The sequence below is a fragment of the Nymphaea colorata genome, chromosome 9 (genome assembly GCF_008831285.2).
Source record: "Nymphaea colorata isolate Beijing-Zhang1983 chromosome 9, ASM883128v2, whole genome shotgun sequence".
NCBI lineage: Eukaryota > Viridiplantae > Streptophyta > Magnoliopsida > Nymphaeales > Nymphaeaceae > Nymphaea > Nymphaea colorata.
Genome location: NC_045146.1, coordinates 15,718,358 through 15,732,969, shown reverse-complemented (window position 1 = coordinate 15,732,969; position 14,612 = coordinate 15,718,358). Strand labels below are relative to the sequence as shown.

The window sequence follows — 14,612 nt, the reverse complement described above, 5'->3', positions numbered from 1 at the left end:
CGTCTTCCCCCCAACCAAATAAAGCAAAACACAATAGTTTTTAAATTGAAAAAATACTATATAAAAATCCTTCTTAAAAATTTATGATAATAAATATGTTGCTTAAAGTTAAGCGAATCGAAGTTAATTAGAATCACTGAATATTTAAAACGATAAACGAATTTTCCACCCTAAAGACAAGGGAAAGAGATGGAAACTTGGGCTTTGCGCGCTAAATTGGTAGTTTCCATTATTATATTGCATCATTTCTTTATGGATTAATCAAATCAGCCGAAGGTGGTCGATTTTAATGAGACTGATCAGCAAAGTAACAGAATGACAGTGTTCACTTCAGTTATGGTTGAAATTGGCAGACACCGCATCGTTACCTGACCAGAATCAGGACTCTCTAGATCATTTATAGGGAGATCTGTAAAATATTTTTTTGATTGGCAAACGAGATCGGCCCAAAATAATAATATTTTCAGATGTTCACTGCAAAGGAAAATTTGTAAGCCTTGACTGGAAGACAGCTCGGGTTGAATCTCTTAATCCGGTTTGACTCATGCCCCCCATATACCAACCTCGAATACATTAATCAGATCTATTCAACCCGTAAACTGCTGGATGAAGTAAGACCTGTGATCCAAAACATGCTTACGCTGTTCACATTATAATTACAAGTTAATGGCAACGATTTGATTTGGATCTATACGTCATCAAGCTGCAGCTTATGCTGCGTTTATTTCTTGAGTTAGATCTGATGGCGAATCTATGCTTTCCCGTTCCTTCACTGAAATATGCACCACGCTTTGCAACATGTGCATGGGAATCCATGGCCAACATCCACATGATTTCCGCAGCAGCCACTATGTAACTTTAACCATTCAATAGACAAAGTCTTGCTTGGCTAACATATTTGCCTCCACACACACAATTCTTGAAGGAAAAAAATCAAGAAAATGTATTTGCTAACTGAATACACATTCCATTTAAATTAAGAATTAGCATGTCGGAAAAAATAAACTTCAATATAGAAATGTACATAAAATTTGGCAAACCATTCTGTGATAAGATACAACCTAATACTGCTGAGGAATCATAATACCATGTTACAACATGTCGTAATTCACAAGATCTAGCTAAAGCCAAGAACAGAACCATTTGCGTGATGCTCTTGACAGTAAATTCAAAAATAGGTTGCTCAATAGTAAGCTGTACCCTTCTACCACAACAGGCACATCAAACGCCAGAAAAATATACAGCGAAGTCCATGGTACCTGAGAACAACAAAAAAATTGCCTGTGAATTTCTATACAAGGCAAAGAAGAAATTGAAGAAGGCCAACACAGATCGAAAAAGAAGAACAATAACCAACATTGAGTATATGGGAAATACTACACCCGGGTAAGAGAGAATGTAGTATCTTTCACTGTGAATTTTTTACTGCCACCAAAATCTCTGGCCGTTTCCTTCTTCGGGTGGTTTCCATATAATATCTTCTAAGTTGCTGCAGAAATTCTTATAGAACTGAAAATCCAAAGAGTAAAAGAAAATCAATTTGATCAGATTGACTCATCGAGACATTGAACTACTGACAAGAAAGACTTATGGCTCGTCCAGGACTAAGTTAAGGATCAAGTATTCTAAATCTCGTGTTAAACTACTTTTGAAAAATAATGCAAGTGTGTTCTCTTTCTTGATTGAATGTAGGAAATTCATTTAACCAGACCTGTTTTAAAACAGGAAGATAAATCTTCAATTTCTCTTTGGAGAATTTATATCACCAGCAATTTCTTAAATCAAGCAAACACTCAACCGAGAAAGAACAAATCTATGGACCAATACAGGTATCATAAACACTTCATTGACATCACTGAACATGAAATAATATTGGACATTCATACTGTGAAAACATCAAAAATCAAAAGGATATTAGGTTGTCAACACAATCAAAAGGAGGTAATCAACATCCAAGTGATGCCAGCCTACCCAAGCAACTTCCAATTAATTAAAACAAAAGTGCCTCAAACTAATATTGTTGAAAGAAAGAGCAGAACCTTGTGGTATTCAGCAGTGTCGCCTGCAGCTTTCTGAACATCTACCATGAAAAATGTAGGAGCAACTTCAAATACCTGATGAATTTCAGTTAATATATAGGAAAACTAAATATATCTAGTTGCAAATTGACAACCTAAAGCATAGGTTACCTCCAAAATCACAGAAAACTGCCACAATTTATTAGCAGAAAGTCCTTCAATTCTCATCTGCAAAATATAAAAGAAGCTACCAAGTCACATAAGATGGAAATACATCCTTTTCCTTGCATTCCTATACAGAAAGAACAGAGCGGCATATCTTGGACGCAATTGGTTCTGTGCTACATGACACAAAGAAGAACAAAACACCCAAAGCAATAAAATACCAAAGGTACTAAAGAAGACAAACACTCTGTCAAGCGCAAACATTCACCTTGAAATTACGGATATGTGTCTTGAAACTCATTGACTGTGCCACAATTTCCATGCTTGAAAGAACAACTTGTGGAGGTTTCTGGGTCACAAAGCGGGTTTGATGCATCACGTCATCCTTTTACCAGAGCGGGAAGCATGGATTAGGATGTTGCCAACAGATAAAATAAGCTATCCAGATATTGAATGCCAGAGTAAATAGTTAACGCTAATGGGAAGAAAAGGAGAGAATGCTGAAAAGTTTGAACGCATCATCAGAAAAAATACATCCTATATTTATACATTGTGAAAAATGGAAAAGTTTTTAGTTGAATGTTAACAAGCATCAGAAAGCAGAAGAAAATACTGGTGAAAATAACTATACTTCAACATCTTCCATATCATGCCAATTACCATTCACCTATATAAAACTAAAGTGAACAACCAAACTTTTTCAATTGGTATTCACGCCTTCCTAGAAGTAAATGTGGGAAATATACCACATTCAGATCAAAGCCAGGCAAATGGCATTATGTAAAAACAGATGAAATGACAGATTTTGCAACAAAGAGACCAAACCAACCAAGATCTTGTTATTAATGTACATATGCATTTCAGGCATCGAGCTGAGACTACTCAAACCATTTTATTACAATAAGAAACCTGTAGGTTCTTGGGATGTAAAACCTATCAAAAGAGCATGACAATGCCAATGAACCATATAGATCTAGAAAGCATGGAAAGGTTGAAAGTTGAAAGAGAAAATGAATGAAAGATTTAAGGTCTGAATAACAGGAACTTGGGCAGCTTAAGGCTTTGAGATAGCTGTTTCTGGTTAGTACTCTAACTCTTCTTCCACTTCTTTGAGTGTATACCTATGGGGTTAGGCCCATTGTGCAATTAACTTGTGTATATTAGCAGACTATATCCCTTTTCTTATGTGTTGTGCTTAAAGAGTGACTTCTAGTGACTATATTTGTGTGTCTGCTTTGTGTGATCTAAGGCATCTTTTGCAGCAAACTTGTGACAATAGAAGGGTACATGATTGCATCTTTTGCATCAATCTTGTGACAATAGAAGGGTACATGATTGCATCCTTAGAAGCACCAAAGAAAACAGGAACTTGTGGTGAAGAAAACAGTTTAGAAATGCTCCAGCAGCAGGAATAAAAGCAAGTGGACCTGATACCAGGCTTGACTGTCAAGCAACAGACTAGTCTGCCCAACTAGGTAGTCAACAGTCTGTCGGGTTGTGTGTGTGTGCACAAAGTTTCGTTTTTAGACCTGACTGATTTTAATTTAGTCAACTGACTTGGACCAACTCAGACAGTCAGTCCCGACTAGTCCCTTATGGCATTGGTCTGACTTCCAGTTTTGACATCTTCAGGATGCACTGGAGAAATCAACATTGAGGTGAGCCATTTGTACATTGTCATGGTGCCAGCTAGTGTTTTACTGAAAAGTTCTCATATTCCAGCTAATTTCAGAACTTATTTTTTTCATCAAACGTATTCTGCAAAAGGAAAACGAGAATGAGAAACTTTAGAATTTATAACTCTGCTATGAGTTCTCAGGTGATAATTTTGGATGATAAATTAAAAGGTTTCTCCCAAAGATGGAACACAGGATTCACCCTCTCATATCATGCAGGATAAAAACTCAAGGGAAAGACAAAAAACCAACGAATACTGATATGGCAATGCTGCACAAATTCCTAAAACAACTTATCTTGCTTTACCACTTGCAGATTATAAAACCAGATAGTGATAGTTTCACTACTGGCCTATCACTGATTCATATGTTACGGTTCATGTTATCGAAATGGAGATAATATGAACAAAACATTGCATTCCAAGTGTGAAGAATTGACCACCCAGATTAGCATACCAGCTACCATAATAAGCACAGGGTATGCACACTTTTAAATTCAAAAGCAATATCAGGACTGGCTCTTTTGGAAGAAAGTATGCACCTGACTCTTATCAAACAAAGTTGAGAGATTTAGTCCCTGTGAGAGAATAATCAAGTCAAATGCATTCAGAACTAGAGGACCTGCATTTTTATTGGTCGGTTGCTCAGAAAAGTCTTGAACCTGCGGACATTAAGAGAAAATCATTGGCACTCATCACATATAGAGAAAAAGCATTGAAAGAACAAGTCACAGAGGACAAAGAACAGACACATGAGATCTACAGCCATTCTAATAAAAAAATATACAACATATGAAACTAGAAAGGAATCTTCCTTCAGGTTGAAACCCCACTTGTAAGACATCAATGTTTTACATATACAGGTACCATGACAACACTAAGATTCAGCATCGGATTGGCCAATATAAAGTGGTGACAGGGGCAGGGGCAAGTTATGATTCTTTAATTATTTATTAAAAATTGATAAGATGTGTCTTTTTTACATAAAAAATAAAAACATATATGTATGTAACCACATAAAATAGTAATATGTAAAATAAAAGTGTGTGTGTGTGTGTGTGTGTGTATATATATATATATATATATATATATATATATATCATGATATAATAAGGAAAACGACAAAAAAAGGAAATTTGTGATATTTTCAAAAAAAGGGACAAATATTTATCTCTTTATATTTTCATGATTTTTCATTTTTCTATTTTTTAGCATTGATATTATCACATATTCAAATATAAACTTAAACTAAATAGTTTTCATCATTTTTATTACCATTAAAACATTCCTTTTATCACCGTTATATAGTTTTATTTATGCTTTCCTATTAGTTTTTCATGTACTTCATTTATACCTCATTTTTTTATGTTTTTAAATTTTTCGAGTTTTTTTCTAAAAAACAATTTTGCAATTAAAAAACCCGAGAACGATATTTGTGACACTGATATATATATATCTATATATATATATCTATATATATATATATATATATATATATATATTGGAATTGAAATCAGTCGGCTACCTCTCAGGCTGGGGAGCTTTTTCTATTTGTTGCTAAAACCATTGCAAAAGATGTATTAACGATGGTCAGTTGCTTGGCCACGGTTTTTAGCAACGGAGCGTATCTTTTCCGATGGTGTCTAGCAACATAAGATTAAAAGAACAAAAACCATCCAAACACAAAAGTAGCTGGCTGATTTCAATTTTTCTATACAGGTAGCTACCAGATCCTTATTATACCAGCATTTGATGGGAGTCATCTTGGCCATCGATTCTAAGGTCATCAGATGGTGAAGATTAAGTTGCAAATATAGAAGTCAGACTATTTTTTCAATAATTCAAAATACCCTTTAAAAGAGGAGGGAAACAAACAAGTTTCCATAAAAGAAAACCTTTTCCCCTTTGAGGGTTACTTTGTACTCTTGAAAAACTTGGCTTCAATATTTGCAACTTAATCTTCATCCTCTGATCTCCTTAGAATTGATGGCCTAAATGATTCCCATGAAATGTGTTACATGAGAGGTTGGTAAACTACCTGTTTTGTGGAACTGTATACAAGGTTCTTCACATACCAAGAACTACAAATTGCTCTAAAATGGAAAGGGAGCATAGGGAGCATATCATTCAACCATTTTTCTCATGTTGGACAAGCTTGTTCGTGGTCAAATGAACTTAGAGCAATATATGGGCCAACTCAAGCAAGTCAACTCATGACTCGCCTATGCTTGCCACCCATGTTCACGAGGAGTCTAGCTCACAAGTGAGGCGAAGCGGACAGACAAATATCAGTGATCTTGCAAAGGTACCTCAGCAAACATCTGATAAAGAAACTTACTAATACCTTCAGCTAGACTGAAATTGAGCAAAGCACCACTTTTTACTTGTCTAACAAGATTGTTATTCTGCACAAGCAATGGATGCATCCATAGTCTTTGTTTGATTAAAAACAAAAAGTATTTTGCCATGGAATTAAAAGAGAGAGAGAGATTCTAAACCCAATCGCATAGAATGGCTTCCACATGAACTTAACATAACAATTCTTCCCTTCTGGTGAACATGGATGCCATATTTGGAATGTAAATGTTTGCATGATGGAAACAATGATCCGAAGTCATAAAGCAGATAGACTGGGACTAACCAAGGAGAACAAGAAATCATCACAATAAGTTTTCTACTTCAGGTAACCTAAGCTCTCAGAAAAATACTCTAAGTTCAAATAAGAATGCAAAGTTAGGCACTGTAAATATACAACTTCATCAGCAATTTGTAAAAATACATAATGATCAAAGAATGGCAAACCTCAGGATCAGTAAAAGCAGCAAAAACATCATCCAGATTAACATCCTCGCATTCAAAGTTCTTTACTGGTGTATAATTTCTTGCAAACCATTCATCGTTCCTGATATCTTCAATCCTAATGCGCTGCAAAAGCAAGCAAGTCAAACTGTGGAGACCCCAACTCATAGAAATAGAACATAACAAACATGGAAGTAGATAACATTATGGTAATACAAACTGCTGTGCATTCATAAGAAATAGGATGGTTCTAGAGAATAACATATCTTGCCTCAATGCCAACCATAGTTCTTTGTTCTTTTTAAGAAATTAATGAAAGAAAAATCTGATAGTAGATATTGGCTTGCTGTAATTTACGTTTGAATTGGCAGAACTTTCTATAAGAGAGTATCTGTATATAACTATATATTGATCAAGCAATAAACAAGAAACTCATTAAGTTCCACATAAATACTCCCACATAAACAAGTTGCAAACTCTTGAAAAAAACTTAGTCTGGAAACAAACACAAAAATAACTGGCTGAATAACAAAAGTTGTTGGAGGTGGGATGAGATAGGGGCCTATGCTCAAGATCGGTGATCATGACACAGGCATCTGACCTACCTCCTTATCACCATTCCCCAAATTGTACACACCTTATGAATTTAGGCAGCTTATTAAAACATACATGATGATCCAGGATCACCTCTTCTGTTCTCTCTTTTCCCATTTTTTCCCATCAAAGATCAGATAAAAGTTAAATTTGATTTTTGTGCAGAACTTAGGAATAAGATAACGACAAAATGACCACAGTTAGCAATTATGAATGTTGAAATAATACGATTAGAAAAGAAACCAGAGAACATCAACTCAATCAATATTGGCCTTCGCCTATTGGTCATGCACTATGACAAAGTTTCACCGTAGTCATAGGCTCCAGGTTAGCAATCAGGATGTCCATCATGAAGCCAATAGGTAAAGTTTAAGGCCTGACAAGAAGGGGATAAAATTTAATTACTAATAAACTGCGTTATGCACATAAACCAGGTCTTTGGCATGATTGTCAATGTTCAGATGTCATAAACCCCACTTAATGAGAATTTTTCAAGAAAAAAGTGGTCTGCACAATTTCCAGTTGGACTTGTAAGTTAGTAAAACAAAGCAATGTGAACAGAGAAAAAGGCAAGTCCATACATACAGTATCAGGGTTTGGGTCCAAAATTTTGCATATTAATGCTTTTGCCCCAACAGGGAACCAGGATGGACAAGAAAATTCTGCCTTTTCAATCTGCATTGACGCCAGATATTGGATGTCAAATCATATGCAATTACAAAAACAAATTACATGCCAAGACTATCATATAGCAGAATCTAACAATAGTATGTCCCAGTTCTGGATGCCAAAGATCTCTACATTACCACCTATAGTTAATCTAAAGTGTACATGTCTTTATAGCTAACTACATGTAAAAGAATAATTAACAAAGTAACTAAAATGAAGAAAAATCGAAGGAGCCTAACATTACCTAATTAGAAGATATTATCATCAAATTTGAATTATGATAATACAAGAAAAATAATTAACTTCTTGAGTATGCAAAGTTACTTGTATCCTTATAGGCCAAGCCATGCTTTCCACCTTATACTTGTTTGATTAGTTACTTAAATTTAACAAAATGCTCCAATAGGCATTCCTATTTTCTAAAAGAAAATACTAATTTGGCTTATAAAATAAGAGGCCCTCTCAATGCAGGCCAAAAAAATTATCAATCATGTGATAATATATAACAAAAACCAACAGCACAGAGACCATCATACTTTGCCATATAGAGTAGAAAGATCAATCTCATCAAATGGAAGATAACCAGCCAGTAATACATAAAGGATCACTCCACAAGACCACACATCTGCCACAGAACCATGATAACCTTTGTGGCTGAGTACCTGCAGAAGTGCAGAAATTAATATCAGAAGTTGGATAGAAACAGCATACATAATTTTCATGTGTCAAATTTTGCTAGAAGTAATTAGATGATAGAATAAATTAAATGACAGGGATAGAAAATTAAACACAAAGGACATGGATTTCTATGTTTGCCTACATAAATGGAACCAAGTATTTGTCAAAGAGATCTAACCATTTCTTAAAATTTCTTCCATAGTACAGCACCAATTATTCATCACATCAGTTTTAGCTTGTGTCAAAAATCAATAAATTTAAAATATGGTATTCTAGTCTGTTCCAAATTCCAACCATCAAAGATGTTTAAAATTTTATTCTGAAACAAGGATCAAAGTGTGTCATGGGGTCTTGCAACTTCATCCCAGCATCTTAAAATTGAATATGCAGAAACTTGATGTTGCAATGAATATTCCTAGAAACCGCAGGCTGCAATTCTCATGCTTCAAGATCGCTTTTGGATTGCTCAAACAACTTGTTTGGATCACAGTCTTAACTATCTGAAATTGGTAATCTACCTAAGATCAGCTTCCAGGGGACTGATTAGGATGTATAAACAAAGGAAATATGTATTTCTTTCTGCCTTTGTGATTCATAGCAACTGCAGTGTCCTCAACTACAGCATCAGCCCCTGTTAAAGAATATTTAGTCCTTGCAAAAATTTAAACAGCCCAATTCTCAAAAAACCACATTGACTTGATCATACAAGGACTACAACAAAAAATGAGTTTATTTCTCTCATTTTAGAATATAAGAAACAGTTCATGTTTTATTTAAAATATTAAACTTTAGCTATTATTACTGATGAACAAAACACTACGGATATATATGTGGCCACATGACGTGAAAAGATTTCGTAAGCAACTGGAAAAATAACACAAAACAAAATTAAAAGAAATAAAAAAAATCAACAATTTATAAATCAAAATAAGACTAGCAAATAGTAATCATAAGGAAATAACTGCATAAATAAACATTGTCACACGATTTCCTGCTGGCAAATACAAACATTTGGGAGATTATTTCTATGAACTCCTTTATCCTTCATGTTAGTACATTGATGTACTTGATTGCATGGAAACAGAACAGAGTGTGTCCTCAACTGTCGAGACTAAAGTAGCTAAAACCGTAAAAGGCACATAAGAAGCATACTGGCATGTTTCAAACAGCTATGGATAGCATTACATATTTTTCTATGCAATTACAGAGAGATGCCTGCAAACTATGATACCAACACAAAATTTGATGACTTTTAGGAACTTCAGATACTAAAGTTCAAAAGCAAGTACCTCAGGGGCTACATAATTTGGAGTTCCACAAGTGGTATGAAGGAGATCAGCACCCTGAAGAGCATTGAAACAGTCATTCCTGGTTCACATTCCCATTAACTCAAGAAACTACCAGAGAGAAGCAGCAGACATACATGTTGTGGCAAAGCACTGAGGCCAAAGTCAGAAATTTTCAGATTCCCTTGAGAATCGAGTAGAAGATTTTCAGGCTGCACATTGAAATCAAATATTATCAGGACTTTATAACATAATATGCTGAATATTTCTAAAAGAATACTAGCCTTACAACACCTTCAAATCCCTATGATAGACTCCCTTACTATGGCAATAATCCACCCCATCAATAAGCTGCTGAAAATATCTCCTCGATTCATTTTCACTAAGTCGCCCCTGACGGACCTAAGCCAAATAAAGGCTATCAACTTAAAAAGCCAATAAAGAAATAATCTATGAATAAACAAAACCCAAATTCAGGGCAGTAGATTTAATTACATCAACTTGTTTTCCAACAGGACAAGGTAATATGACATACATATACATGGCTGTGCAATGAATACCAGTAAATAACTTGGAAACTTGTATATGTGCTCTTGTTACACAGGCATGACATTTTAGAAACATGATCAAGATAAGGAACCAACATTTACCACTATGTAGAGCTTCATTTTTTCCCAATTGTTTAATTATAAACCCTTTTGATCCATTTCAACTAATGCTGAAACTATTTCTCATACTATCCCAGGACCTCGTGTGCAATTTCCAAGTTTGGGGACAAATAGATCATGGGACTCATGGCACAGTTATGGCCAATGGCATATGCCAGATTTTCTTTTCCTGTCCATGATTATTCATAACTAAGTTAGGTTTAAACTTTAGACTCACTTTAGAGCAAAATCATCCTTTTTACAAGATCAATGAACACAAAGCAAACAATAATTTGATGAAATAATAAATTTAGTACATGCCACCAGAATGAATCAAAACCTACAATCTAAACTAGACTTTTACAATTTCGAATCAAAAGCCCAAGATTCTAAACTCAATATGAGATCCCACTTTTCCTTGTGATAGGCATAGGATATTTTCTTCAAATGAACCAAGCGAGGGAAACGAATGTAGCTGTTCTCTCCTAATATATAGCAATAGCAATGTTCCCATGCAGTTTCTTTTTCTTTCCTGGTGAAAGCAGTTACAGTTGATATGTATAATTGTTGAAAGGTGTACAAAAACCATAACTTGAAGGGACAACTCTAAGACTTACTGAACTTAGATCAATTAAAAACAGGTAAGACAGATGCATTGTGCATCAACTCGTCTATGAAGACTCCTCATTAGGGTCATCCACCTGCTCCCAAAGGTGCAAATCATCCAACCAATGTTGTAAAAAGCGTATCGTAAGCCGTATCGGTTTGGCTTTAAGATACGCTGTATCGTAAAATATCATAACGTATCGTAACCATATCGTATTTTTTTAAATTAAATCAGAAAAAAATATAAAAAATCAGTAAAAAACAAAAATAATATGTTCTTCATAAAAAACATGTTTTACAGAATGATAGACTTATTATTGCTATAAAGTTTCATCATTTGATTCTCATATAAAATTTCTAGTTACCCATATGCTTTATATTTCTTAACAATATATCTTTAACGTTATTAGCTTGTAAAAAAATGAGTAATATTTTAAAAAAGAAAAAGTCTTTTACCGCGATACTAGCATGTGTCTAATTGCCAGTCTATTCATTTGGCACTACGTGCCTACAATATCGTAGATACAGGACTCAGGCGGCCGGAAAGGATGAAGGCCTCAGTGAAGGGGAAGTACGAGTCCCACAGGCGGCTGGTATCTGCCACGCTCGCCGTCAACGTGAGCAATGTGAAGCTCAAGGCCAGCATCACAGACGCCACATTCATCAGCGGCCTCAACTTCAAAGGCTTCTCTCTCTCCGTCTAGAAGCCCAACACCTTCATTATCAACTACGACGTCCCTATGAAGGTTAAGCCCTTCCCTCCGATCTCTCTTCCCTCTACCCTTTCCTCCTCAGCCTCCTCTTTTTATTTTGATTCTTGAATTGAGTTTTTCCCTAATTTTGGGGGGTTCCTTTCGTCTTTCTTGTTTCCGGCGATTGAGGGGAGTTAAACGTAGTGGAAGGGGGCTTTTTAAGCATTAAAAACCTAAAACATCCCGTATCATACGATACGGTACCTATATCGCACAATACGTGCAATACAAGTACGATACACCTCCTTTTTACGATACAGGGGGTGTATCGTATCGTATTTTACAAACGATACGTACAACACTACATCCAACCAATCCTAAAGACTTTGAAGAAAAAAGAAGTGCCCACAGACAGCTAAATTGGAATGGTGAATGCATTGGATGGAACAGCATTACATCAAATAGGAAAAGAAAATTTACTACACTTATGACTTCTGAGATACGAGACAATCATATCAAAGCATGTCAACCATGAGAAAACAAAGGCAATGACATGCTTAAAAACTAAAATCATGTAAACCAAAAATGCTCACAGTTTTAGAATAATAAAAAAATGGTAAAAAATGACCTGCATTAACGTTCATAGGAAAGGAAAAACATCTTGGCAAAAGAAAATAAGCATGCATGTGAAAACATATGGTAATAAAGTTAACAATAAGAATTATACAACTCAAACATGAATGAAAATGATCCCAAACAACAGATAATGAATAAGGAAGGCACCAGGATAGATCCAAAACTGGTCCTACCCATATCATGAAGTACAAGTACCAGAACTCAAGTCATGCCAATTTGACATTTATGGCACCCTTCGAGAGGTACCCATGTCATCCATTCATCTTAGTAGGCCTGCACCAAATGCCTTTCCCTTTAAGAAGAAAACCCACATATATAACCATCAACAAGAAACATCGCTGTCTAAAAACTAAGAAGGCTGATAAGTGGTAATAGAAACTTGAAATTTTGCACGATTAGTTAATACAAGCTACCACACACTAACGTCTAAGAGAGCTGACTCATAAATTCTCCGGAGCACAGTCAGACAGTAAACACCTTTACCATCTAAGTAAATGTGAAAATATGAAAAAATGCATAAAAATGATACTCAGATTAATATTAGGTCGGAAGCAGTAAGCAGAGACTGGAAACTGATTCTGGCAACACATACTCACAGGAGAAATATGGAAATAAACTAAACTTTAAGAATTGTCAGTAAAGAGAAAAAAATCAAGTAGAAACCACAAATCCTTACTATTTTATCAAATAATTCGCCGCCCGTAATGAATTCCAAAATTATATAGATCTTTGTGCGACTGGCCAAAACCTAAAAAAGCCAAAACTTTCAAGCTCGTAAAGGGTTAATAACATAAGATATAATAAACAATGTCCAAACGTTGAGAATAATACATGCCTCGTGCAGACGTACAACATAAGGGTGCCTGACAAGTTTCATAATAGAAATCTCCCGCTTAATCTAACAAAAGGAAACATGAAATTTAGAACCGATAAAGGGGAATCAATGTAATTTTGTCATTAAGAGAAACTCCAACGCTTCAAGAATCAAATCTCACGAGAAATCAACGGAAAATATGATAGTCATTTGTTCTTCTTTTTTTTTTTCTTCTTCTTCAACACTGAGATGGGGTAGTCCCAGGTAACTAGTGGGATCTGAAACCACCTTCGCCATTCTAATCAGTGCACAACTCCATTTCTCTCAATCTAATTTTAATGCTTATGGGATGTCGATGGGGATCGTAACGCAATTTTCCTGGGAAGCATTTATAAGGAACGAAGTTCACAGCAGAAAATGGGGACTAACTAACAAGATCAAAATTGATGGTCACTATTATCGCGCTATGTAAAACGCACTCAACATGGTAACTAAAATTCCACGGACTCCCCAAACAACGAGATTGAAACCATACAGAGTTCCTTGCTTATGACAGGGAAAATAAAGAGAATGAAGGGGTCGGAGATTAGAAATTTAGAACCAGCAGAAAACCACGGACCGACTCCCTCCTACCGGAAATATTCGCCGAATTATCACAAATCCTGCCGATACCAGTGGCGGTCAGTGGAGGTAAAGAGGAGAGAAAAGAAGCGCACCTGATCGACCATCTTATGCTTGAGTATGGTGGCGCGATCGAGGATCTTCATGGCTACGCTCTCGCCTGTCTCGGTGTTCTGCGCGAACTTCACCTTGGCGAAGGTGCCTTCGCCGATCGTGCGCCCGATCTCGTAGCGCCCAACCTTCCGGACAACCATCGCCTCTCTCCGACGGAGTCTCGATAGTCAGTTCGCCGGCCGGCCGACCTCTAGCCGCTGCCTACGGCCGTTGGGATCCAAGAGGACGAGAGTAAATTGATCGGATGTCACTTGTCAGTCAGTTGGAAGCAGATGAAAAGGAAAAGCAGGGAGAGGAGGAAAATGGCGGGTTCCCTTCAAACGGATTAACGGAGCATCTTTCCTTTTTGCTTTTCCATTCTTGTTCCAATAATATCCCCGATTTTCAATCAATTTACCAAATTGCCATTCATAGAACGGGTCGGATTTCATCTACCATTCTCTCCAAGTCCCACTCTTAGAATGCTGAATTTGGATTTGCTTAGCCAGTGTATTTAGATATATAAACTGACAGTATGTTGGTTTTACTTATCATCAGAATTCGCTATATACGATTAATATGTGTTATTTGAGAAAAAATCAATCCTAAAACCGGCAAA

The 14,612-nt window shown here is 35.9% G+C and overlaps 1 protein-coding gene across 2 annotated transcripts; it reads right to left on the bottom strand.

Moving 5' to 3' along the window:
* Positions 1-946: 946 nt before the first annotated feature.
* Positions 947-14,339, bottom strand: LOC116261194 (CBL-interacting serine/threonine-protein kinase 8-like). 2 transcript variants are annotated; one of them, XR_004174250.2, is made up of 15 exons: positions 13,996-14,339; positions 13,301-13,363; positions 13,142-13,213; positions 10,179-10,286; positions 10,022-10,096; positions 9,888-9,941; positions 8,457-8,582; positions 7,837-7,926; positions 6,661-6,783; positions 4,401-4,520; positions 2,452-2,568; positions 2,190-2,246; positions 2,040-2,114; positions 1,358-1,509; positions 947-1,259 (listed from the first exon to the last, which is right to left on the bottom strand). XR_004174250.2 is itself a non-coding variant. In XM_031639832.2 (15 exons), exons 1-14 carry the CDS (start codon positions 14,152-14,154, stop codon positions 1,423-1,425), a joined length of 1,326 nt encoding a protein of 441 aa, XP_031495692.1. In that variant the 5' UTR covers positions 14,155-14,339; the 3' UTR covers positions 947-1,259; positions 1,383-1,422. The 2 variants fall into 2 exon arrangements, 1 of the variants encoding a protein (XP_031495692.1); XM_031639832.2 differs by having other exon boundaries at positions 1,383-1,509.
* Between the last annotated feature and the right edge of the window lie 273 nt (positions 14,340-14,612).